This window comes from Diabrotica virgifera, chromosome 7 (genome assembly GCF_917563875.1).
Source record: "Diabrotica virgifera virgifera chromosome 7, PGI_DIABVI_V3a".
Lineage (NCBI taxonomy): Eukaryota > Metazoa > Arthropoda > Insecta > Coleoptera > Chrysomelidae > Diabrotica > Diabrotica virgifera.
Genome location: NC_065449.1, coordinates 24,909,915 through 24,935,857, shown reverse-complemented (window position 1 = coordinate 24,935,857; position 25,943 = coordinate 24,909,915). Strand labels below are relative to the sequence as shown.

Below are 25,943 nucleotides of genomic sequence, written 5' to 3'. Positions count from 1 at the left end.
TGCTAAGCTCTATTTCAGTTTGGCAATTTTTGTTGTGATATCTTCGACCATCCAACAGTCATATATCTAAGATTAATAATTATAGTAATGACTAGATAATTAAATAATCTTTCAAGTGAACTATCACACGACCCCTACTCTCATTAAAAAAATAAATGATTATGTCATCATGCTCAGATGGATAGCGTCACTTATATGATCTATATACATAAAAATCATAATTTAAAAATCTCATCAAATCAACCAATCTCAGCAAAATCATAATTTTTCCCCTCACTATATTTTAATCATAAACCATGATAATTAATTGACAACAAAAAATAATATTTTTCTAATTAAAACTGATTAACTTTTGCCTAAAAAGAATGTATTATATCCTGCCTGCATTATATCTAAGAAAACATTGACCTGTAACTTCATTGCCATGAAACCGAGGTATTTTCCCAGCAATTTAAAATGTCTTACGAATTATATCTCGGTCTCTTATTAAACTTTCCCATGGGTAATTTGTATACAAATCGCGGAGCCAGTGATGTACCACTTTCACTCAATTGTTGCAAAAATTAACGTGCCTGCAACTATCAATTACATTCTATCATTCGAATCTAATCGATTCCCGGCGATAGTGGTCGATTCTTCGATTGTTGCAGAACAATAATTAAGGATTATGTAGTAGAAGTTTATACTGGTTGTCACTCATGTATTAGGTAGTTTACTATAAAAACACCACCAACAATCTCAAAGGTTTTCTCAATAATTCTCAAAGGAAGTTTTTCTTCTTTTTTTTTTAATTACTCTGAGGTTTGCCTTTACTTACTTATCCGTGACTTTATGTACACAGCATATTCTGTTTGCCGTTTACCACAACACAATCGTCATTTATTCTTTTTGTCATAAATATATCTTCTTCAGTGAAATCTGTTTTTCCATTATTTTTGAAGTTATAATTCTTTAGCCGCGATTGGGAGTGAATTTTTATTATCCTGGGCGCATGCGCACACAGACAGTATGGAGTTCGTTGCTAAATCCAAAGAATATATTTACTCTCCATCGCTATATTCTTTGCTAAATCTTTCAAGTTATGTATGTATCAGCGCAATAAAGGTGTGGAAAGAATATATTAGTGTTTTTAGTAAATATATTAATTATAATTTTTGTGTCTTTGGATTTGTCTTGCTCGGGAGAGTAAGATAATAAGTATTATTAAAACATTTTTATTTTTATACTTCACTTGATTAATTTGTCACCGTGATTGTAATTATGTCCGGGAAGTGATGTAAACAGAGCCGTGGTAGCTTATTGATAGAGCATTCGATTATATACAGATCGAGAGGTCCGGCGTTCAAATCCGGACAATTCATTTCTTTCTTTTTTTTTTTAATTTTTGGTATTGTTTTAACAAAATTTTTTTTGTAAGTGGTAAGTATTAAAATTAGTTTAAGATTTAAATAAAATGCAAATAAAAGTATATTTATTTCGTTGAAATCATATAATAGAAGTATAACTTCTTACGTGCGTACAAAGTACACACATATTCTTTTTTATATGTACATTCCACTGTAATCTAGGTTTTCTCCCTTTTCTCCTTCCCTCTCAAGTGTCTGCTTCGTAGGGTAATAAAGCTTTTGACTCTCGTATTGAATACATTGTTTTTTGTTGCTTTTTATCTGACTTGTTTGCCTTGCCAGATTTTATTTAACTCAATTAACGCAATGAAGGCGAATTGTTCCTTCGTCTTGCTTGTATGTCTTTCATGCTTCCTCCTTTTCTTTCCATGATTGATCCCAAATAAGTGACATTCTCTACTTTTACAATTTCTTTACTTTTACTTTATTTTATTAATTTGCGGGATATTTTTTTAAACTTTTTGTCTTCTCTGCATTTATCTTGAGGCCAAGATCTGGATGTCAGAGTACTGTATTAGCTAATCGATGTTTTTGCATGTAAGTTCTGTGTTCTCTTAACAGGTTTCCTCCCTCTACTTGGTTTCTGTTTCTAAGTTCTCAAATTATATTTCTTGTCTCGTCCATCTTTTATCTTTCGCATATTATGTTTATACCAGAGTAACCATCATTTTTCTATTTTATCATTTAGTGTCTCCTTCACGTTTATTACATGATGAAGACAGACGGTGCCTGTAGTGTTAGCGGAAAACTTCTAATAAAGGTTTCTGCATATTATCATGCACGTATAGTTTCCGGCACGTAGCGTTTAGTTTCCGAAAAATATTGATTTTTATGGTTTTAAATATGAACAATTCACACTGTCCGGAACGTAACGTATCAGACACCTCTTTGTAACATCAGATTTTTCGGAGACTACGCTACGTCAAGGGCGCCCACAGGATATTTCCTCAGGGGGGGCAAAGGGTATTGAAACAAAAAATACAAGAAAAATTGTTTTGCTGTTTAAAACGCAACACGGTTAGTGTCAGTAAAATGTTACTTAAATAATAATTGAATTCTTCTGGTGTCCATCGCAAATAAGTCAATTACTTTCTGCATGAAGTTTTCTATATTTTCTTTTATTTTTCTTCTGTGTACAGATAACAGGCATAGCCCACTTAGACGATTGTTATTCCTTCGACACGACATCGTATTCCTTATCCAGGTCTTCACACGTTTGAGAGTGCTGTAAAAAAGTATCGAGGTTGTTATATTGTAATGTAAGTTTTAGAAGAACTGAAACAAATGGATAAGAATATAACGTAATAAAATTATAGTTAGTTACCTGAATGATCGCTCGATGGTGCAAGTTGTTGGTGGCAGACAAAGAGCTATTTGGATGGCTTTTGCTACTGACGGCAAAAAGCAGGCATGCTCATGCTCAAGAACCTCTATTAAGTTCAGTTTTTCCAAGGCTTTGGCATCTATCTCCGTGTTTTTCCAAAGGTCGAACCACAGAATTGATTGCTCCTTAAAGTTGTCTAACAATTCACAATACGTGCTGTTTATATTGTTAATAGACTTTTCAAAATCTTCCTTAGAAAGATCTTTCATGATTTTAGGGTGCAGATTGAAAATTTCAAATGATGGTTTGTTTCTATCTGAAAACCTATCTTTCAACGATTGAACCAAAGAATCCAAATAAGGCAAGAAAATGGACTTTCTATAGTATTCGTTGATAGTCTGGGTAGAGTGATTTGGTCTGTGAACCTGTCTCGCAGCAACACGAGGACATGTGAGCTCGATTCCAAGCTTGTTTGCTGTTGTTTCAACATTTGCCATAATGTTATCAAACTCTTTTTCTCCATTTTGTCGGTCTGAACTGAATAGCTCAGTAACCTTCTGAATGTGTTTTGATATCTTCAAAATATCTACACTGACACCTTGTAACATTTGCGTAACGATTTCTAACTTGGCAGAGTATTTGGCAATCACATGTAGACATATCACAAATGCTCTATTTGTGTGCTGTATTTTGCTTCTACAATCGCAAAATTATCCGATGCGGTGGCCGTTACAACGTTAGTTTCTCTTTGAGAGGCGGATACAGCTGACTCCAAGCTAGATGGCCCTGCTACAGCTAAATCATTTTGACTGCATTACTATACTACTGTTTTCGGTACTGTTCGGTATGTCAGATCCATCATCAATTTTCAGCCGCTTGTTTGGCTTGTTAAAGAACTTCCTTATGTCCATTTTTCTACAAATACAGTAGGCTAATTAAATTGATGCATTCAATCAGCTAAGTGTTAGGTGTCAAATAAATTAACGCATTTAACCGGGGAGTAGGCCCATAAATGGACAGAATAAGACCAAATGGATAATTTAGTTGCATTGAAAAATATTTTTAAAACCTTTTAGAGAAGTAAAAAATTCATCTAATTTAATTAAAATTTGTAGATTAAAATACCTACCTTGCACAGTTGAATATCTCAACTGCGATACAGGAATAACTTATTTTCTAAAAGTAGGAAGGGTACTTATAAAAAATGTTATTACTTCAAGCACAATTTTTGAAATAAATATTGTAATTGTACTTCATAGACGCAAATGATGTTATTTCCGTGGGCCGTTCAGCCCACCTATTTCATTTCTCAACTGGATAAGCCTAGACCGGACATCATCAGTGCATGCGGCATGCGCACCGAAAACGATGCGGTTCCATCCAAACATATGCGTCTCAGTCAGAAGGGATAAGGGATTGAGAAAAAATACATTTAAACTGGCATATCTCGTGAGCGATTATGATTAATATGGAATTTATTTTATAATATAAAGTAAGAGAGAGCTAAATATTTTTTACACGCTTTCGCCAAATTCTCAGGGGGGGCGATGGCCCCACCTGGCCCCTCCCTTGGGGCGCCCTTGCGCTACGTGCTGGAAACGATTCGAGCATGATAATCTGCCGCGACCTTAACTGATATCTTTTTTAATTTTTATTAAAAACTCTTACATTGGGCCTGATGATGAGGCATATATTGTAAGTCTCGAAACCGATCGCCTTAATTAACAACAATAAAGATTATGAGTATTCACCCTTTTTTCATATACTATACATCATGGACTCACACCTGCAACCATTTCATCACTTTAAAGTAGTTCTCCTCTTAGGGCTGCCTTATTCCTTTACTGATTGTTGGCGACCTGACACACTCGTTTGGATCGTGTAAGGCTACGAAAAGTGCATGAGTGTGGAAGTTTGTCCACTCTCTTATATTCTTTAGTTATGAGTATTTCTTTTTCCCGAGGGGCTTATTTCTCTCTAATATTCTCTTTCGTAACCAATTTTAAAAGGTAGGCACTTGAAGTTCCTAAATATATGACCAAGGTAGGCTGTTTCCCTTCGATTTACTATTTACACCAGTTGTCTTTCTCTACCTATTTATTTCGTTTACCATTGTCTTTCATGTTTATCGGTCCTGTGCCACCATTTATCATTGTCTCATTCCAATTTTCTCCAAATCTTCTCTGACGGCATCTTTCCACCTTTTTCCAGGTTGTTCTATAGACCTTCTCCCATTTGGCCTTCCCTAACAACATTGTTTATAAGGTGATTTTCGTTACTGCATACTACATGCCCTGCCCATCTTATTCTATTTATCCAAATAAAGACTCTAACTCGTTATTGTCTCTGCGCCTCCATGCGTTTGTCACGCTTTCTCTGCAAGGGAATGGCCATAATAATATATCTCTCGAAGGATTTTACGTTCCCACACCAGCAATTAATCTACTTTTTTTTGTTAGCGTCCATGTTTCGCTTCCATACGGGACTTCTGGTTGTATTATGGTCTTATATATCTGTTCAAGATCTGTTCCGCCGTCATTCGCTTTTCAACTTCTCGTTCTATTTTACTGTCATCGGTGATTATTGCTCCCAGATATTTAAACTTTTTAACCACTTAGGAGTTTATAGTTATATTTTGCCTTACTCGCCGTTGTTCTTGCGTTGAAACGACCGCGTATTTTGTTTTGTCTTCATTTATTTTTTGACTGATGTTTAATGCAGCTTCTTTACAGCTTAACAAAACATCGTTAACTTTAACTTCTAATAATGTTGATTGTGCTACTGTATTTACGTGCATATCGGCAAAGGAGATGATCCGTCCAGGGCGTTTTATAAGTATTCTCATATTAATAAATGTTGTTATTGCTTATTTAAATTGGGGGAAAAAAAGAAGCCCAATTGGAATATATGCATAACAAGAAGAAATGGCGATTGGTATAATATGGTCAATGCCAAACAGAATATGCTGTGTAAAGCCACGAATTAGTAAGTAATAAAAGGAAATTGTTATAAAAACAATTATGAAAATACACTACAATAAATTGTTAATACTGGACAACGCTAAATTGAGTAACTGCTTTAAAAAGCGGTCATTCGTTGCTTTGGAAAAATAACTTATTCATAATTTCTTTAGCTAATTATGATTTTTTGTTGGCACTTCGTATATCTGTCTTTTTTCCACTGCATTTTTATGGCTTTGTATCCACTTACAACAAGCTAAAATGATCCCAGTGTCATAACCCACTTTTAAACTAGTTGCATTGATACGAATAATACTGTGGTTACATTTTGCAGTCTAATAAATTATTTGTGAGAAATTTACAATCTTTTGTGGGAGTCCAAGAAGCATGACTAATGGCTTGAGAATACGTTGCGTCATAAAAGAAGGCTAAAACCGGGTTTGCAAAGTATCTGGCAGGATATTTTAAAGAGCTGCATGTATGTATTTAATACATATCAATATTTCGATCTTATTTACGTTATTAATTATAGGTGTTGTTTTATACAGTAGGAAAAATGAAAGAATACCCATGAACGAACATATAAAACACGCTGTATTTTCCTGTCGCCGTGCCACACAAAAAATTGTCCAGCGCAAGTACATGTAAGAATTATTATTACATGTACTTGCGTTGGACAATTTTCTTTGTGACACGGTGACAGGAAAATACAGCGTGTTTTATATGTTCGTTCATGGGTATTCTTTCATTTTTCCGACTGTATGTGTGATGTTATCACAAAATATAGGTTTATGAAATTCATCTTAATATAGGTACATTAGATCATTTTACAATCCTCATTACATAATTTAATAGTGATCTACTTTATAATTAATAATTACACTTATCCAAGAAATTAACGCACCACTTAAATATAAATCAGTTTTATTTGTAAACAGGCTAACAATAATAAATGAAATTTCCCCAGATTTATTCTACATTTTATTAGTAATTATAGCAATCTGTCAACCATGATTCATGTTGAAGTACAACAGAAAAAAATACAACGGAAAATTCTAAAAGAATAGCGTTAAGAAAATTATTAAACTCTGTGGTACTAAGGTGGTACTAATATATGAAATATGTCTTAATAAAGAGTGTTTCCACCTCTACCACGTATGACACCTTCACATCGTCAGCCCATACTTAAAATTAAATTTAAGTCTAGTTCTCTCCAAATCTGGATCAGCTTCTCTCCCACTTCCTGTAAGTTGTTTGGTTGGGTTGGTGTCGCTCTTATCACCTACCAAGAATATCCCAGAGATTTTCGATCGGATTTAAGTCCGGGCTACGTGCTGGCCATTCCATAGTGTTAATTTCTACCACTTCTAGAAAATTTCCGATTATCTGTGCAACGTGAGGTCTGGCATTATCTTGCATTAGTAAGAAATTTTCATCGATATAAGGGGCGAATGGTACTACTGTTGCCCTAGGATCTCCAATATGTACTTTTCAGCTGTAACAGTTGCATCTTGTATGACCTCTAGGTCCGTACGTTCAGTCAAAGAAAAAGCACCCCACACCATAACGGATCCTCTACCTCCACCAAATAACGTGGTGTGTGAGAAGTTACACTGAGAATATCGTTCGTTGCGTCCGTCGTCTAGTCTCAACACACGAACACATCTGTCGTTATTTTATAAATAAAATCGGAATTCATCATTAAATAGCACTCGTTCCTGGCAAAACCTAGTCTCTCCGTTCGATGCTCTGCACTTATAAACGGAGAGCTAGAGCCGAAAAATCATCGTCATAAGTACGGAATGGGACGTTTCATCGCCGCCGTTTCGATGCCGCCGGTTCATCGCCAGTCCATTTCATCGCCGGCCGTTTTATCGCCAGTTAGTCAGTTGATCTTGTATTATGGGAGATGACACGGCACGACGTTAAATTCAGTTTAAAACTCATGACAAATAAATAGATAAAAAATATTATTATATTAAAAAAAAGACTAAGTTTTCACTCTAATGGCATACAGCATATCCCACCAGAATGAAAACAATGGGAACCTTCTCTGGTTACACCTCCGAGGCTTCTACAATTTGCAAGCCATACGGATGCTGAGACTAAGGAAGATGAGGGAATTCTACAATTTACAATTCACGTCCCATCTGCTCAGCGCGGTAAAGTTCCAACGAGACTGGTTCCCTTCATACTCCACACAGAGTAAATGTAAATAAAAAATGAATAACCATTTTCAATTTCGTTGCAAAACGAAAATACAGCCGAACCATATTCCAGTCCAATCAGAGAGTGCTGCAAGCACCTCTACCGGTTTCGAAACTTATTAGTCTCTCATCAGGAGGCACATATGCTGCTCTCCCTGATCCAACCAAAACAAACCCCAGCGTGCAGTCCCGAATTGCAACGAACGAAATGGTATAGATGCCCTAGCGGCAACTGCTAGCAAAAGACTAAGTTTTCACTCTAATGGCATACAGCATATCCCACCAGAATGAAAACAATGGGAACCTTCTCTGGTTACACCTCCGAGGCTTCTACAATTTGCAAGCCATACGGATGCTGAGACTAAGGAAGATGAGGGAATTCTACAATTTACAATTCACGTCCCATCTGCTCAGCGCGGTAAAGTTCCAACGAGACTGGTTCCCTTCATACTCCACACAGAGTAAATGTAAATAAAAAATGAATAACCATTTTCAATTTCGTTGCAAAACGAAAATACAGCCGAACCATATTCCAGTCCAATCAGAGAGTGCTGCAAGCACCTCTACCGGTTTCGAAACTTATTAGTCTCTCATCAGGAGGCACATATGCTGCTCTCCCTGATCCAACCAAAACAAACCCCAGCGTGCAGTCCCGAATTGCAACGAACGAAATGGTATAGATGCCCTAGCGGCAACTGCTAGCAAAAGACTAAGTTTTCACTCTAATGGCATACAGCATATCCCACCAGAATGAAAACAATGGGAACCTTCTCTGGTTACACCTCCGAGGCTTCTACAATTTGCAAGCCATACGGATGCTGAGACTAAGGAAGATGAGGGAATTCTACAATTTACAATTCACGTCCCATCTGCTCAGCGCGGTAAAGTTCCAACGAGACTGGTTCCCTTCATACTCCACACAGAGTAAATGTAAATAAAAAATGAATAACCATTTTCAATTTCGTTGCAAAACGAAAATACAGCCGAACCATATTCCAGTCCAATCAGAGAGTGCTGCAAGCACCTCTACCGGTTTCGAAAATTATTAGTCTCTCATCAGGAGGCACATATGCTGCCTCTCTAGTCTAGTCTCTCATCAGGACTGCACGCTGGGGTTTGTTTTGGTTGGATCAGGGAGAGCAGCATATGTGCCTCCTGATGAGAGACTAATAAGTTTCGAAACCGGTAGAGGTGCTTGCAGCACTCTCTGATTGGACTGGAATATGGTTCGGCTGTATTTTCGTTTTGCAACGAAATTGAAAATGGTTATTCATTTTTTATTTACATTTACTCTGTGTGGAGTATGAAGGGAACCAGTCTCGTTGGAACTTTACCGCGCTGAGCAGATGGGACGTGAATTGTAAATTGTAGAATTCCCTCATCTTCCTTAGTCTCAGCATCCGTATGGCTTGCAAATTGTAGAAGCCTCGGAGGTGTAACCAGAGAAGGTTCCCATTGTTTTCATTCTGGTGGGATATGCTGTATGCCATTAGAGTGAAAACTTAGTCTTTTGCTAGCAGTTGCCGCTAGGGCATCTATACCATTTCGTTCGTTGCAATTCGGGACTGCACGCTGGGGTTTGTTTTGGTTGGATCAGGGAGAGCAGCATATGTGCCTCCTGATGAGAGACTAATAAGTTTCGAAACCGGTAGAGGTGCTTGCAGCACTCTCTGATTGGACTGGAATATGGTTCGGCTGTATTTTCGTTTTGCAACGAAATTGAAAATGGTTATTCATTTTTTATTTACATTTACTCTGTGTGGAGTATGAAGGGAACCAGTCTCGTTGGAACTTTACCGCGCTGAGCAGATGGGACGTGAATTGTAAATTGTAGAATTCCCTCATCTTCCTTAGTCTCAGCATCCGTATGGCTTGCAAATTGTAGAAGCCTCGGAGGTGTAACCAGAGAAGGTTCCCATTGTTTTCATTCTGGTGGGATATGCTGTATGCCATTAGAGTGAAAACTTAGTCTTTTGCTAGCAGTTGCCGCTAGGGCATCTATACCATTTCGTTCGTTGCAATTCGGGACTGCACGCTGGGGTTTGTTTTGGTTGGATCAGGGAGAGCAGCATATGTGCCTCCTGATGAGAGACTAATAAGTTTCGAAACCGGTAGAGGTGCTTGCAGCACTCTCTGATTGGACTGGAATATGGTTCGGCTGTATTTTCGTTTTGCAACGAAATTGAAAATGGTTATTCATTTTTTATTTACATTTACTCTGTGTGGAGTATGAAGGGAACCAGTCTCGTTGGAACTTTACCGCGCTGAGCAGATGGGACGTGAATTGTAAATTGTAGAATTCCCTCATCTTCCTTAGTCTCAGCATCCGTATGGCTTGCAAATTGTAGAAGCCTCGGAGGTGTAACCAGAGAAGGTTCCCATTGTTTTCATTCTGGTGGGATATGCTGTATGCCATTAGAGTGAAAACTTAGTCTTTTGCTAGCAGTTGCCGCTAGGGCATCTATACCATTTCGTTCGTTGCAATTCGGGACTGCACGCTGGGGTTTGTTTTGGTTGGATCAGGGAGAGCAGCATATGTGCCTCCTGATGAGAGACTAATAAGTTTCGAAACCGGTAGAGGTGCTTGCAGCACTCTCTGATTGGACTGGAATATGGTTCGGCTGTATTTTCGTTTTGCAACGAAATTGAAAATGGTTATTCATTTTTTATTATTATATTAATTTACTGTTCTATTTCTACTTCCCCCTAAATTTGATACTAAACAGTATTAAATTTGTAGTGTTAAATTATATTTTATATTATAAAACTTTAAAAGTCTATTAAAAGATTAAAAGTATGGCAACGGGAATGGTCATATCTCGCATTTCCTAGAATCCTAATTAATACTAAAAATAAATAATAAATGTAACTGTCGAAAATTGGTCGAAAATTCGTAAGTATATCAGTTAGCGATTAACTGACTGGCGATGAACCGGCGCGGCGGCATCGAAACGGCCGGCGATGAACTGGCGGCATCGAAACGGCGGCGATGAACTGGCGGCGATGAAACGTCCTAGACCCTCATAAGTAATATGGAGTTTGGCATGTTAAATGTGTCTATTGTATATTGATAATTATGACCTCTTTCAGGCTGACACCTCAATGGATACAGGAAGTAGCAATAAGGGATGAAAAGGGAAAGTTAGTGTAGTCATTAAAGGTTTTCACCTCCTATTTTGTTAAACCTCCATCGATTTGCATGAAAATTGGTGACTAGTTAGAGCATACCTCAAGAAATAAAACTGATTTGGTGCCAACTTGCACTTTTACCCTGGGGGTGGATACCACCCCTTCTCGTGGGTGAAAACTATTTTATTAAAAATAAACCCACAAATCGATAGATGGACAAATTTTAAGTAAAATTTGTTATATCATGTTATTAAAATAAATCAATACTTTTGAGTTATTAAAGATGAAAGATTTGTCTATTGAAGAGCACATGCGTGAAGTTACGGATGATAAAAGAAACATATGAATTAATTGTATGTTAGTAAAATATTATTTTTATATTATTTCGATATTTAATTGAATTTTTTCTATCAATATAAACTGAATATGTTCAGAAACTGGGGGTGTCCAATAATGGGTACATCTGACATATTCGAATACACTATTGCTAAATTTATAATATCGAAATAAAATAAAAATAATATTTTAGTAACATACAATTAATTAATATGTTCTTTTTATTATCCGTAACTTCACTCATGTGCTCTTAAACAGACAATAGTCCAGGACGCATCTGTTTTCAGATGGACGTTGAGAGGTGACTCAAATTTTTTTGCAGAAATTGCTTGAAAATAACTCTTATAATAATATTTGAGTTATCCTCCCACTCAAAATGGTCCGGAACATTGTTTAAATAATCAAAATGTCAAAAAATGAAGGAAAAATTCGATTTCTTTCTTCGTTTTTTGATTATAACTTTAAAAGTATTCATTTTCAAGAAAAGTTGTACAGACAAAAAGTTGCATAATTAAATTTCCTACAATATAGAATTGGTTAAAAATTTAAAAAATAGTCACCCTTGTTGCAAAATAGCAATAATTGCGAAAAAATCCATACACAAACAAGTATTCGCATTTTACGTTTTTAAACCATTTATGCTACACTTAGAACCTTCATATTTTACCCAGAAAAACTTTATGATTTAGTAAAACAACACTGAATATTTCATTAAGATCGGTTTAATAGATTTTGCAAAATAAATTTTGCAATCCAGCTTTTGCAAAAAATATCATTTTTTTAATGTTGCAGGACTGAAAATAAAGCAGATAGCAAGTTGAATTTTTTTTGCTTATAGAAGAAGAATTTACCTTACATTTGCAATTTGCAAAATTAAAATCGATTAATTACCACGGCGCGGCGTCAGGAAATTTTTTAAATAAACATTAATTTTTGGTGCTATGCGCAGGACAGCGGTGTTCGATTCACATAAGTTGATTTCCACCAAAATTTCTTCCAATCTTTATTTAATATATTATTTTCTTACTCTATATTTTGTTGTATTTTAATATTTTAATTCCACAAAAATCAAACTAATTTTATTATTGTTTGTGAAATATTGTTTAAACAATTGCATATGTTCAAAAATAATAAACTTTTTATTCTCTAAGTTAAAATATATGACCAAAGAAAGTTTTTGCTAAAAAAAGTGTTAGGTCTGGATCCGGCGAATGAAAAAAAAGTTGATTAATAGCAAGCTGAAAATTTGTTAATAGCTTAAGGGTGTCTAGTCGGATAAACTTTGATATATGGGAACACTGGAACAGGGGCAGTTTTAATTGTGGAACAGGTTAAAAACTTGGAACGGTCAGACCACGAAAACGGCACATTTATTTTGTCCGACAGAATAGACTTAAATGCTCCAAACAGAGATTAAACTCTCATGCAAAAATCAGACTGCTATTTATCACCTGTCATAATTCCTGTCATTTGACATATTCTACATGTTCCACTCATGAAAACGCCCATTTGGTGATAATTAGCAGTCTGATTTTTGCATGAGAGTTTAATCTCTGTTCGGAGAGTTTAAGTCTGTTCTGTCGGACAAAATACATGTGCCGTTTTCGTGGTCTGACCGTTCAAAATTTTTAACCTGTTCCACAATTAAAACTTCCCCTGTTCCAGGGTTCCCATATATCAAAGTTTGTCCGACTAGACACCCTTAAGCTATTAACAAATTTTCAGCTTGCTATTAATCAACGTTTTTTTTCATACGCGGGATCCAGACCTATGTTATTTCAAAGGATAGAGTATGTGTTTTTATTTTGCAATAAACAAATTTATTTATTTATATCCAAATGCAATAAAAATTAAAATGTATCAATCATTATCAAAGGTCATTGGAATGCCCAATCAGAGCAAACTATCCGCTGTCCTGCGCGTAGCACCAATAATTAATGTTTATTTAAAAAAATATCTGACGCCGTGGTAGTTAATTGATTTTTATATTGCAAATTGCAAATGAAAAGTACACTACACTTCTATATGCAAAAAAAAATTCAACTTGATATCTGCTTTATTTTCAGTCCTGTAACATTTTGGAAAAATGAATTTTTTTGCGAAAGCTGGATTGAAAAATTTATTTTGCAAAATCTGTTAAACCGATCTTAATAAAATTTACAGAATTATTTTACTATATCATAGAGTTTTTCTGGGTAAAATATAAAGCTCCTAGGTGTAGCACAAATGGTTGAAAAACGTAAAATGCGAATACTTGTTTTTGGATGGTTTTTTCGAAATTATTGCTATTTTGCAACAAGAGTGACTATTTTTAAAATTTTTACCCAATTCTATATTATAGGAAATTTAATTACGCAACTTTTATGTCAGTATAACTTTTCTCCAAAAATGAACGGTTTTAAAGTTATAATCAAAAAACCAAGAAAAAAATCGAATTTTTCCTTCATTTTTTGATATTTTGATTATTTAAACAATGTTCCAGACCTTTTTGAGAGGGAGGATAACTCAAATATTATTATTTGAGTTATTTTCAAACAATTTCTGCAAACAAATTTGAGTCACCTCTCAACGTCCAAATGTACTAATATTTTTACAGATGCGCCCTGGTCTACAAATCTTTTATCTTTAATAACTCAAAAAGTATTGATTTATTTTAATAACATGATATAACAGCCCCTCTATCGATTTGTGAGGTTATTTTTAATAAAATAGTTTTCAGCTCCGAGAAGGGGTGGTATCCACACCCCAGGGTAAAAGTGCAAGTTGGCACCAAATCAGTTTTATTTCTTGAGGTATGCTCTAACTAGTCACCAATTTTCATACAAATCGATGAAGGTTTAACAAAATAGGAGGTGAAAATCTTTAATGACTACACTAACTTTCCCATTTCATCCCTTATTGCTACTTCCTGTATCCACTGAGGTGTCAGCCTGAAAGGGGTCATAATTATCAATATACAATAGACACATTTCACATGCCAAACTCCATATTACTTATGACCATGATTTTTCGGCTTTAGCTCTTAGATTATTAATAAAGGACCTCAGGCGGCGATCCTATTAGGTGTTAATTTGCATTCCTAAGTCTCTGGCGAACAGTTTGAGTGCTTATTTGTATAGCATGTACGTCTCGAAGCTGAATTCGTAGACTTTTGAGTATTATTGTATTACGTAGTTCTAGTTTTACCCTTTTTTTGCGTATTCTGACTCTGACTGAAGTTCCTTAAAGTTTTACATGCCTCTCTCGATTTTGAGCTTCCCCTTAAGCCATCTATATCTTTATATTTTTTTGCCAAAATTCAATATTTGTCATCCACTTTTGGTAAGATTTCTTCTTTTCGTTTATATGGTTTCCTCTCTTTGTTGTCCATCAATATGTTTTTTTTGTTTTTATAATTTATCTGTCATTTTTCCTTCCAATGGCTTCTTCTGTTGCTAGGTGTATTGGGGTTTTCATGATTTCATATTGTTCTTTATTTGTTATTGCTTGTATATCTTCTGTTTTTGACGCTAGTTGCAATTTATAAAGAAAAGAGATCGACTCGTCTTTTAGTTTATCTGTAGTGTACCTTTTTGACTTTATATTTTCACCCTCATTGCATTTTATTTTAATTACACAGTTGTGATCGGTACTTATATTCTTAACGAATGCTGGTCACATAGATCAATCTCGTCTCGTTCCATTTTCATTTAAGACATTTCCTCCATATGGGCGTACTATTTTGGTACTCTTCTTTCTTCCAGTTCTTTCAATAAGGTCTTCCATCATTATAATAATTTCTTTCCGAGTGTTTACGTTTTCTAGTGTTTTATTTTTGTTTTTTGTTCCTTATATATTTTATTGTTATAAAAATACTTCTTTATCAATGTTTAATTCGTGCATTTACTATTTCATGTAAACATGTAATGTAGTGCTTTATATTGGGTAACAATTTCTCCTTCCTTTGGTCGTTTATAGAGTTTCCGTTATAGTAAAGATTATTGTTTATAGCTGTTTTCATGTTAGGTCGTGCGACAAGTGTTGCAGGTGTACGAGAGTAATTAAAAAGTTGCTTGCACAATTTTCACTATTTTTGCAACTTATACATATTATAGATAATATTAATGGCATTTTTCTACTCTATTATAATTACCTATTTCGTACTTTGTCTCGTTTATTTCCGTTCGATTTTTTTCTATTTGTATCGCTGTATTAATCATCAATTTGCATGCATACTGGATTCAACAATTTTAAAATCAGTGTAATGAATCATGACGTGGTATTTAACTCTTAGGTCGAACAACGGAAGTCATTAACAACAGCAACATTCACTTTCTGCGAATATGTTGTCTGGACCAGAGTAGCACTTAGGGTGTAGACAAAATTATCTTAATACACATGGCATTACACAAAGAGCTACTGCAAGACTTGTAAGTCTAAAATGGTATTCGGTAAGATGGGCTTATACCAAACAATAAAAATAAGTAGCAACCCACATACCTTAAAACAAAGGGTACAATATTTGTATTCCACCAGAGCCTCTAGTTTTGAATCCATGACTCCAAACTTTAAAACTCCAAACAACATAAATAACTATAGAATGAGCACTCATGCTCAATGTCTTCCTGAGAGGTAGAATTAGAAACGAGGAAATTTGAAAAAGAAAAGTTACAGGTATTATAGAAGAGAAGGTACTATATTTGTGACCGCTTTATACAAAAATAGAGCTTATGTATATTCTACTATTGCTCAATATATTCTATTTTTAAATTCTTCTTAAGGTGCCTTCTCGATTACTGAAGCTTCGCTATAACTACAGCAAATTGCTCTCTATCTTGACCTGTTCTTAGTATCGAATGTGTCTCTATGCCTGTCCATTCTCTCACATTCTTCAGCCAGGACCATTTTTTTCTTCCTGGACCTCTTTTTCCTTCCACTTTCCCTTCCATTATGAGTCATCGAAAGTTGTATTTTTTATCCTCTGTAAAGATGTCCTAGATAACTCATTTTTCTGTTTTTTACAATATTTAGGAGTTCTCTCTCGGTTCCCATTTTTCTCAGCACCTCGTTGTGGGGCATGTGCTCTGTCCAAGAGATCTTTACATCCATCGAAAAAACAACATCTCAAAGGCTTCTATACGCCTCATACTTGTAATCCCGAGAGTCCATGTTTCCACTCCGTATAGCAATGCGGAATAAATAAACGTTTTTTAAATTGGTATCCAATATCCATTGATAAGGTAAAGTTTACTAATAATTTTTTCATCCTTTGAAAAGCAGATCTAGATTATACAGGGTGTCCAGAAACTCTACCGACAAACGAAGACAGGAAATTCCTCAGATAATTTTAAGATAATTTAACCCAATTCACCTAGTCCGAAAATGCTTCCTAAGGGAGCTAGAGCTCTTTGAAGATGGCGTCATGTAATTAGTTTTTCTTAAATACCTACAGAAGGCTTCTATTTAGAAAAACGAAAATTGGTATACACATTTACTTTCCAGAAATGAATCGATTCCATCCATTGCTATTTTCTAGTACAGGTCATAGGCGTCCGTTTTGGGTAGGGCAACGGTTATTTTATCGCCTAACTTTTTTGTCTTTAATTTTTAAGCATTTTTTACTCTGAATTATTTAATTGTGAGTTATTCTAGTACTAAAAGGTACTCTTAGTTTAAGCCGATAGGACACACCGTTTTCTAGAAAAATCGATTTGAAAATTTTTCGTTCCTTGAATTAAAAAAAAAATAAAAAAAAACTATTTAGAAAGATGAAAACTGGTACATTTATTTATATTCCAGAGATTAATCGATTTCATTAATGGCGAATTTCTAGTACCGGTCATAGGCGTCCGTTTTGGGTAGGTCAACAGTTATTTTATAGCATACCTTTATTGTCTTTAATATTTAAGTATTTTTGACACGAGATTATTCAATTATGAGATATTCGAGTACTAAAAGTTACTCTTGCTTTAAGTTGGTAAAATTCATCGGTTTTTTTTTTAAATTTTTTTTAACTTTTTTTTTCAAATTCCCAAAACTAAAAAGTTTCAAATAGATTTTTCTAGAAAACGGTGTATCCAATCGACTTAAAGTAAGAGTACCTTTTAGTACTAGAATACCTCACAATTTAATAATCCAGTATCAAAAATGCTTAAAAGTTGAAGACAAAAAAGTTATGCAATAAAATAACCGTTGTCCTACCCAAAACGTACGCCTATGACCGGTACTAGAAATTCGCAATGGATGGAATCGATTCATTTCAGGAAAGTAAATAAATATACCAATTTTCGTTTTTCTAAATAGAAGCGTTCTGGAGGTATTTAAGAAAAACTAATTACATGGCACCATCTTCAAAAAGCTCTAGCTCCCTTAGGAAGCATTTTCGGACTAGTTGAATTGGGTTAAATTGTCATAAAATTATTTGAGGAATCTCCTGTCTTCGTTTGTCGGTAGAGTTTCTGGACACCCTGTATATGAGCACATATTTCGACCTCGTGGTCAAGATCGTTCTTTAAATAAAAAGACTATTGCTTCTTCTACATATGTTTTCAATTATGGAAATAGTCATTTACATTACAACACTTCCACTAAAAAGTATTTTTTCATCTTTCTAACCAAGTCCAAACCTGTAGTCTGAAGTACTTCGATAAACTGTTATTTTAGGTTTGTGGTACACGATAGTACGACTTCTTGGTTGGCTTTTTCTTCGGTGTCGGATAAAAGATATTAAAACAGGTTTTATGTTTAAACCAGAGAGAAACCGTTAAATAATTAAATCAATTTAGCTCTTAAAACATATTATTTTGTCAACAGTTTCCGTTTTTATTTACTTTTTTGTTATAAATTAATTCATTGGATTGGAAACTTTTAGTTTAGTCTAGTTAGTGACCTCGATGTTGGTTCTTGTTAATTCTGAAGGTAATGGCATTGATTCGCAAGCTGGTTATTTCTAAATATAACAATCGCATTATTTAAGATCTTCAATTTTTTTTAAAGATTTTTATAGATAAGATTCACCTTCTTCCTTAACCTTTAACTACCCGCGCATCATACATAACTACACTTTGTACGCCACAAGAAAATACACTTAAAAACAGCGGATTTGTTTAATTTTTTTTGAAAAAATACACTTAGTTGTTTGTTATAAACCTTATTCGGCGACAGTGAATACTTGGAGTTCCTTTTCAGTAAGCCAATTGGGATTTATAACTGGAATCATGGAATAACTGGATTTCATGATAAATAAAATTACTAATAAAAAATTTTTTTAAATGTGATTTTTTACAGGAGAAAAAGTATTGTTTACAAAGAAAAATCTATTTTTTGTCATAATGACTAAAAAACAATTAAAATATGTACTTATATTACGACTTATAGTAATATAATCCTGGGGTACTGGGGTATATTGTCCACCACCGGAAACAACAAATAATAAAATGTAAATTACGATCTTTCCAGAACGCCGATTATAACGAAACTAATACCAAATTGTAAAGCACATTCCAGTGATAGGTTAGAAAAATAAGCAAGGTCAAAAATTAAATTTTTAAATATATTTCCAGTAGAATTCTTATATCTGGCGTACAAAGTACGCCAGCGCGTGTAGTTAAAGGTTAAATGCTACACATAGAACAAGAGTCTTCTCTTCTTTTTGGCACTTCTTTGGGGCAAAGCTGACTATTGGCTGATACCTCTGTAAGTGTCACGGTCTGCATTATATACAGTCGGAAAAATGAAAGAATACCCATGAACGATCACATCAATCACTTATTTTGTATTTGCTGTCTTTTTCTATAACAAACGTTTGTTATTTAAAGAAAAAGACAGCAAATACATAATAAATGATTGATGTGATCTTTCATGGGTATTCTTTCATTTTTCCGACTGTAGGTCATAACTAGTAGAATATAATTGTTGAATATCCTTTTCTTTTGATTTATTGGTATCTTTTTATTTTTCAACACAACGCTAAGTCTTCCTACTGCAGCAGTAGCTGCCCAAGTCATTCGGATTCTTCTAGTCATCTCTTAGCTTATTAGTATTATGTCGTCGGCAAATCGTAGATGACTTAAAAATCTGCCATCAATTTTAACTCCTCGTTGTTCTCAATTTAACTTCTTGGACAAGAGATTACATTATGTACTTAACCCTTAAAGAACGGACTTTTGTTTTTATAAAAAAACTGAAAAAAAGTTCGTGATTTATGTTTTATTTTGAACAAATATTAAAATTATAATAAAAAAAAATAAACAATTTAAGTATTTTTTATAAAAAAAAAGATTGCCATATGGCAACCGTAGTCCTTCCTACTACCTATATTATAATAAACATAAAAAATTACTATAACTATGAATAACAATAAAAACTATGAATAACAATAAAAACTATAAATTATTTAGTGTGAAATTGCACATTGCACGTTAGGCATAAGCCAACGTTACATTTAGAGCACATCGTTCTCATTATAGACTTGCACCTTTTATTTGCACATTTCTTTTTTTTATTTTCCGGAGTAGATACCAGAAAATGGCTAAGATTATCATACCTAACATCATGTCATATTCCATGTCCCAGTAGTATTTTTGCCAGGTAATTCGTTATATCCAGTTATGATAAAAATTATTATAAAACATTTCATGTCGTTGATCGTATTTGCGGATCTGCTAGATTTTTAAAATGTGCATACCTCGTAGATTCTGTAACCAATAGTTCGATTAATTCGTCATCAAAATTTTTTTCCAAAAGTTCAAAGGGCGTGCAGTTACTGTATCCTTCGCGCTGGATGCTGGAAATGGCCTAGCAGTTGGTTCCAAATCTCCCTCTTTGTCCCAGTTTACCTAAAATAAATAAAACTTTATCACCTATATTTTTCGTAAAAATACAAAATATACCTTGGTAGCGTCTATTTTCTCCATTGCAAAATCCTTTTCGTTCAAATTGCGAACCTGAAACTCGGCTGGAGCTCATAATTGGCTTGCTGGTAAATTATCTATCATACCACCATAATGGTGCCATACATTATCCTCATCAGCAGAATCTTCATCGGTCAATTCATGTGTGTCTGGTGGTTCAATGTAGATTCCCTCCACATCTAAATCGTCCGCGGACGTTCGCCATTTGTAACGCCTCTTCAAGAGCAAAGCCTCTTCTAAAATAAAATAAAAACATTCAATAATAGGTACTGAAAGAGACTCTGGTTGCCTTATGGCAATTTCAGTTTTTCCCGCCGTAAAATAATTACACACTAAAAGAAAAAGGCAAACTAATGCAACATTTTTAAAATCTAGTATATTCTTATACATAAAATCGTATACTAAACAAAAAATAATTTATATTAGGTATTAAAAAGTTACTTACACAAATCTGATGTCCATTTTCTTGCACCAACAAAAATCGGATAAATACACAACGATGTTAAACAAACAAACACTAACTTGAGACTGAACTTTCAGTACTACGTTAAAATATACTTATTTTACTATTCAGAACAGCATGCGCCTTCTGTTTTTTAATAGAGAAACCTACTGAAAAAATTATTTAGATCACTGCTTACAATGGTTGCCCTATGGCAACCATAGTCTTTTAAGGGTTAATCGAAATCAATGCTTCTTCTTTATGTGACTCATTCTTTAGAGTCATTGGCCATTGGCGATCATTATGGCCAATTTTATTCTCTCTGCAGCGGTTCTAAAGACTTGATCAATGCTTAAAATCTCTTATTGAAATAATACATATTTCATCATTTTATTTTTATTATTATTAAATATTTAATATTACTTAACATTATTGTGCAGTCTGCAGCTTAAACATGTTTAAACAAGGTGGATTAACTAGACCAGGGGTCACCAATTAGCTTTCATGGGGGTCAGCTTCGAAAACCTATGACACTTCCGGGGTCCGGATTTATGCTGCCTGTTCTGATTCGGCTTCTTTGCGGATTCTTGTTAAAAATATCCCCTATAAACAAATCAGAAGGGTGCCGGGCGAAATTTTTGGGCAGAAATTGTTTAACATTTTTTTTTAACAAATTCAAAACATCACCTTTCTTGTCCCCGAAAAAATGTTTTTATCATTTTTGGGTCATCTTAAACAAAAAATATCTGTCACTTTATTAAAACGTTAGAGTTTTCAAGCATCGCAAATGCATAATTTCGCATTTTTCAGATTTTAAATCGCTTATAAATCGAAAACAATCAACTTTTCGGAAATATGACAAGAGACCTTTTTTGTTTACAATTACCCAAGAAACCTAAAAATACATTTTTCGAGGCAAAAAAGTAATTTTGAATTTGCTTAAAAAAATGTTTCACCCTTCTGATTTGTTTAAAAGGGACATTTTTGAACAGGAATCCGCAAAGAAATCGAGTCAGAAACATTTTTCATACGAAAGTGGCCTCACACATGGACTAATATGGAAAGGAAAACTAATAATATTTGATTGTTTTTTGGTTACTGTATATTTTCCTGTAAGTTTTCCTGGTACAATAAATAAAATATAAATTCATTGTTTTGATGTTATTATCAGTATATTTTGAAAACAGCAGTATTGTAAATTGTTACTGAGAATATTTTAAAAGGTAGGGATTTCTATTTTGAATGCTAATGAAGTTTTAAGACATCTTCAAATTTGTAGAAAGGAAACTGAGGAATTTAAAATAAATAATCATAGGACAAAATGCTAATTAACATGTTATCTTTTCTACATTCGTGTCAATGCAAAGTGTTTGTTGCAAACTTATTAAATCTGAAATTTTTTTGCTCAATTAGAAATCCAATGAAATCAATTAATTTGTGGTCATCTGATTGAATACAACCAATAAAACCAACATTATACTGAAAACAGATCCCATGGGCTGTTTTCACTCAATCATGTAGCTATGGATACCTACATTTCGTTTCATTTCGATTTTGACATTTCAAAAACCGTACTTGAACATTGACGAAGAACATCATAATAAAATTATTAACAGCATGCGTAGTGGAAATACATCTTCATCAATTATAGAAACTAACATGTCTGGATCTTCATTAAATTTTTCTAATTGTTCATTTGTTAATTGCACATTTAAATAAATTGTTTCTGCTCTGTATTTTTTTTTCATAACCAGCAAAAAATTTTCTATCCGAATAACCCTCGAACATTGATAAATGCTCAAAAATTTTTTAACAACTTTCTCAAGCTTGTTGCTTACAGGCAACAGCCCTCCGCCTACGGCGTCGGTCTGTTTCCAAGCAACAAGCTTTCGAAATCTGTTATAAAATTTTTTCGAACAATTATCAATGTCCTTGGGTTATTACTACTGAAAATTATTTTAATTAAATGCACATCTGAAAAGTACTCCTACTTAAAATATAGTAGAGAGGAAATGAATATAAAAAATGCACATGACAATTTTATATTACAGTTTACTTAATTTCAAAATTAATGATTAGTAATAACAATAAGGGAACTTTTTAAAAAATTAAATTATCAGAGAGAAAAATGACATTTTTTATGTACAACCTGTCTTTGGAGTGAATTTAGTGCAACTAGTGAGTCTCATTAGGGAGTTGAGATATTCATCTGTTAAGTGAGATCTCTACCGATTTTTAATAAAGTTCATTCTTGATAAAGCGGCTTCGCACACATAAGTTGAGCCAAACATAGTACACAATTTAATGGCCAAACATTTTCAAAATTGCCAAACACTAGGTATATTCTGAATTTATTGACGGTCCGCACAAAACTAGCTCACGGTCCGCATGCGGACCGCGGTCCGCTAATTGGTGACCCCTGAACTAGACAATAAATTTTTTTGTTCCAAAGTTCAGTTCAATGAGACAGTTCCCATATGTTATGGCAATAAGTATCAATATTTGATAAGTTTAAGAGCGTGGGAGCAAAATTTCGGCCCAATGCTTTTTAAATGCACTCTTCATTTTTTCAAATCCTGAGAAAACTAATAAATATTTTTGAAAAATTTAAACTCAGAATGAAAGCTTACATTATCACCGAGGGCAGAAAGTCCTTTAGAATAAACAAAAAGTTTATTTTGAATGACATATTTGAAATTAAAAATGACACTCAGTTTTCTGTTTTTCTTTTCACCCCTGTAACTTATTAAAATTAACATTATAGAAGGTTTCAGGGACTGTCAGCCCTCGGTAATAAAGTAACCTTTCACTGCATTTAAATTTTTTGAAAATACTTATTAGTTTTCTTAGGATTCGAAAAAAAAATGAATGAATTTAAAAAGCTTTGGCACGGAATTTTGAGCCTAAGCTCTTAAGGTATAATTCAAATAATTTTAGTACAATTTGCAACAGTTTAAATGTTCAACTTTACTCTTGATATTTGATACTTCTTCAAATTTGTATTATTGCAGCAAATTATATATTCTGTATTTGTTTTAGAATGAGCATCGGTGTGTTCGTTCTTCCACTTCTACTCTTCTATACACTGTTTTCCTCGACAAATGGCCATGGAAGATTGATAGAACCTCCCAGCAGAGCTTCAGCTTGGAGATATGGTTTTGATACTCCCCACAACTACAACGACCATGAGTTATTCTGCGGGGGATTTACTCGACAATGGGTGAAGAATGAAGGGAAATGTGGAGTATGTGGTGATCCATGGGATGCCAAGTAAGTTCAAATTTTGGAATAATTTGAATATACCATAACTTATACTTCATTGGTCCAAATACTGCTTTAGTACTAAAAGCTTATTTCACTGCTATTATTTCTGTTTTCCTTTGTTCTTCTATTTTCTTCTCCTACTCCTTAAATCAGGCAAGATTCGTTAGTCTTTGTACTATACCTTGTTTCTTCCCTTTAATTGTAAAAGTCTTGTAGCCTCAATGAAGACCAACAGTTTTCTTATTGATATTCTTGGGATCTCTTCTGGTTCAAACCTCAGTTGACCAGTGCCTCACATCACTTACCCCATTTCAATCCTATAGGATGTGGGTGTGTGGTGTGTGTGTCAGTCTCTTCTTCCATTTGGAACTTTATGAAGCATGGTTCAATCACCTGATGACCTAGTTTATATAGGTGATTTTTCAACGGTTATGTTCAGTCACTATTTTAGTGATCATTTTGATCTCTCGTTTATTGAGATTCATCAAATTGTTCGAGAGTTTTTTATCAATATTCTTGCTCATTTTTTAAATGTGGATTTGTCCTTGAGTGACTTCTTATTTCTTTTGATGATCCCTTATCAGTCACTTCTGAAATTCGTTTTTCGTAGCATTTTAGTGATGCCACAGAAGGTTTGTAAGTCTACAAAGGTTTCTCTCGAGTCTTGTTTTTGCCAACAGATCTTCACGTTCATTACCATGCACCGCTTTGTGGCGTCCATATTAAAGAGACTTTATTATCTTTTACCAGGTTTTTAAGGATATCTTTGCAGTTCCTCACTAGTTTTGATTTGGTGAGTGGGTTCTTCACTGCCAAAATAGCCACTTGACTATCAGTGTAACTGTTAATTCTCTTTGCTTTGAGGTATCCAACTATGATTTCATCAATGCAGGCCACCAAAGCAAAAACTTCATCCTGAATCACAGTTGTATATCGACCTAGGCTGTAAGATTTATTATGATTGCATGTTTGCCCAAAGACTCTTGATCCAGTACCATGGACAGTTTTAGATCCTTCAGTGAACCATATTAAGTCCCCATTAATATCTTCTCAGCAAAAATTTTCACAATTATTATTCCTCTATGTTCCTTTTTTATTTTCTTATATCATTATACTGTCTTTTATATTTTTTGTATTTTTTTCGTATTCTATCGTATTTTATTGTAATCTTTTTAAGTTTGTGTTTATTCCTTCTTTGATATCTTATTTTAATATTTTGTAGACTACCACGAGCACATGAACTAGGAGGCACCTACGGAAAAGGTGTCATCGTACGAAAATATTCTCCAGGTAGTAAAATAACCATTCGAGTAGAAATCACGGCGAACCATTGGGGGTACTTTGAATTTGCCATTTGTCCAAACTACAAGACCCCAACGCAAGAGTGCCTGGATCAAAATATATTGACTCTTGTACGGCCGCAGGAAAACGTTGAACATAAAGGAGTTAGATACTTTCCAAAAGAAGGAAATAAGGTGTACGAAATGAAGTATAAATTGCCAAAGAAGTCATGCGAGCATTGTGTTTTACAATGGAGGTATATTGCAGGTTAGTAAATAAGTATTTCATCAAAAATTTGTAATTTTGCCAGTTCATTTGCCAATTCATGAAAATCCACTACCCCCTACACTCACTGCACTCTTTTTGCCGACTTCCTTCTATTTTATCGCATCTCCCTCCAATTTTTTACGAGTCTCTTCATTTTTTGTAATTCTATCAATTTTTTCTGATATCTACAATTAAATATTAATTGAAGCTAGGACAAATAATCCCCGGACAAAAAAAGCCCACAAATTTTCCCTGGGTAAAAAATCCCCTGACAAAAATTCCCGGACAAATATTCCCCGGACAAAAAGTCCTCACAAAAAGTCCCGTACAAATAATCCCCACATTTTTTTACCAAAATATCCCTACAAAAAATCTCGGACAAAATATTCCCAAGAAATATTTGCTGATGAATAGTTCTCTAAAAGTTTTCGCGTGA

General features: G+C 34.2%; 1 protein-coding gene across 4 annotated transcripts in view; it reads left to right on the top strand.

The window, feature by feature from the left end:
* The window catches only part of LOC114333082 (uncharacterized), a 94,149-nt gene that overhangs the window by 65,639 nt on the left and 2,567 nt on the right, over positions 1-25,943 (top strand). For 3 of the 4 annotated variants that reach the window (XM_028282905.2, XM_028282908.2, XM_028282907.2), the window contains exons 2-3: positions 23,735-23,965; positions 25,182-25,507. In XM_028282905.2, coding sequence (XP_028138706.2) covers positions 23,735-23,965; positions 25,182-25,507 — 557 coding nt within the window. Of the gene's footprint in view, positions 1-18,206; positions 18,260-23,734; positions 23,966-25,181; positions 25,508-25,943 lie in introns of those variants that run through there. The other variant, XM_050655510.1, reaches the window with a different exon arrangement.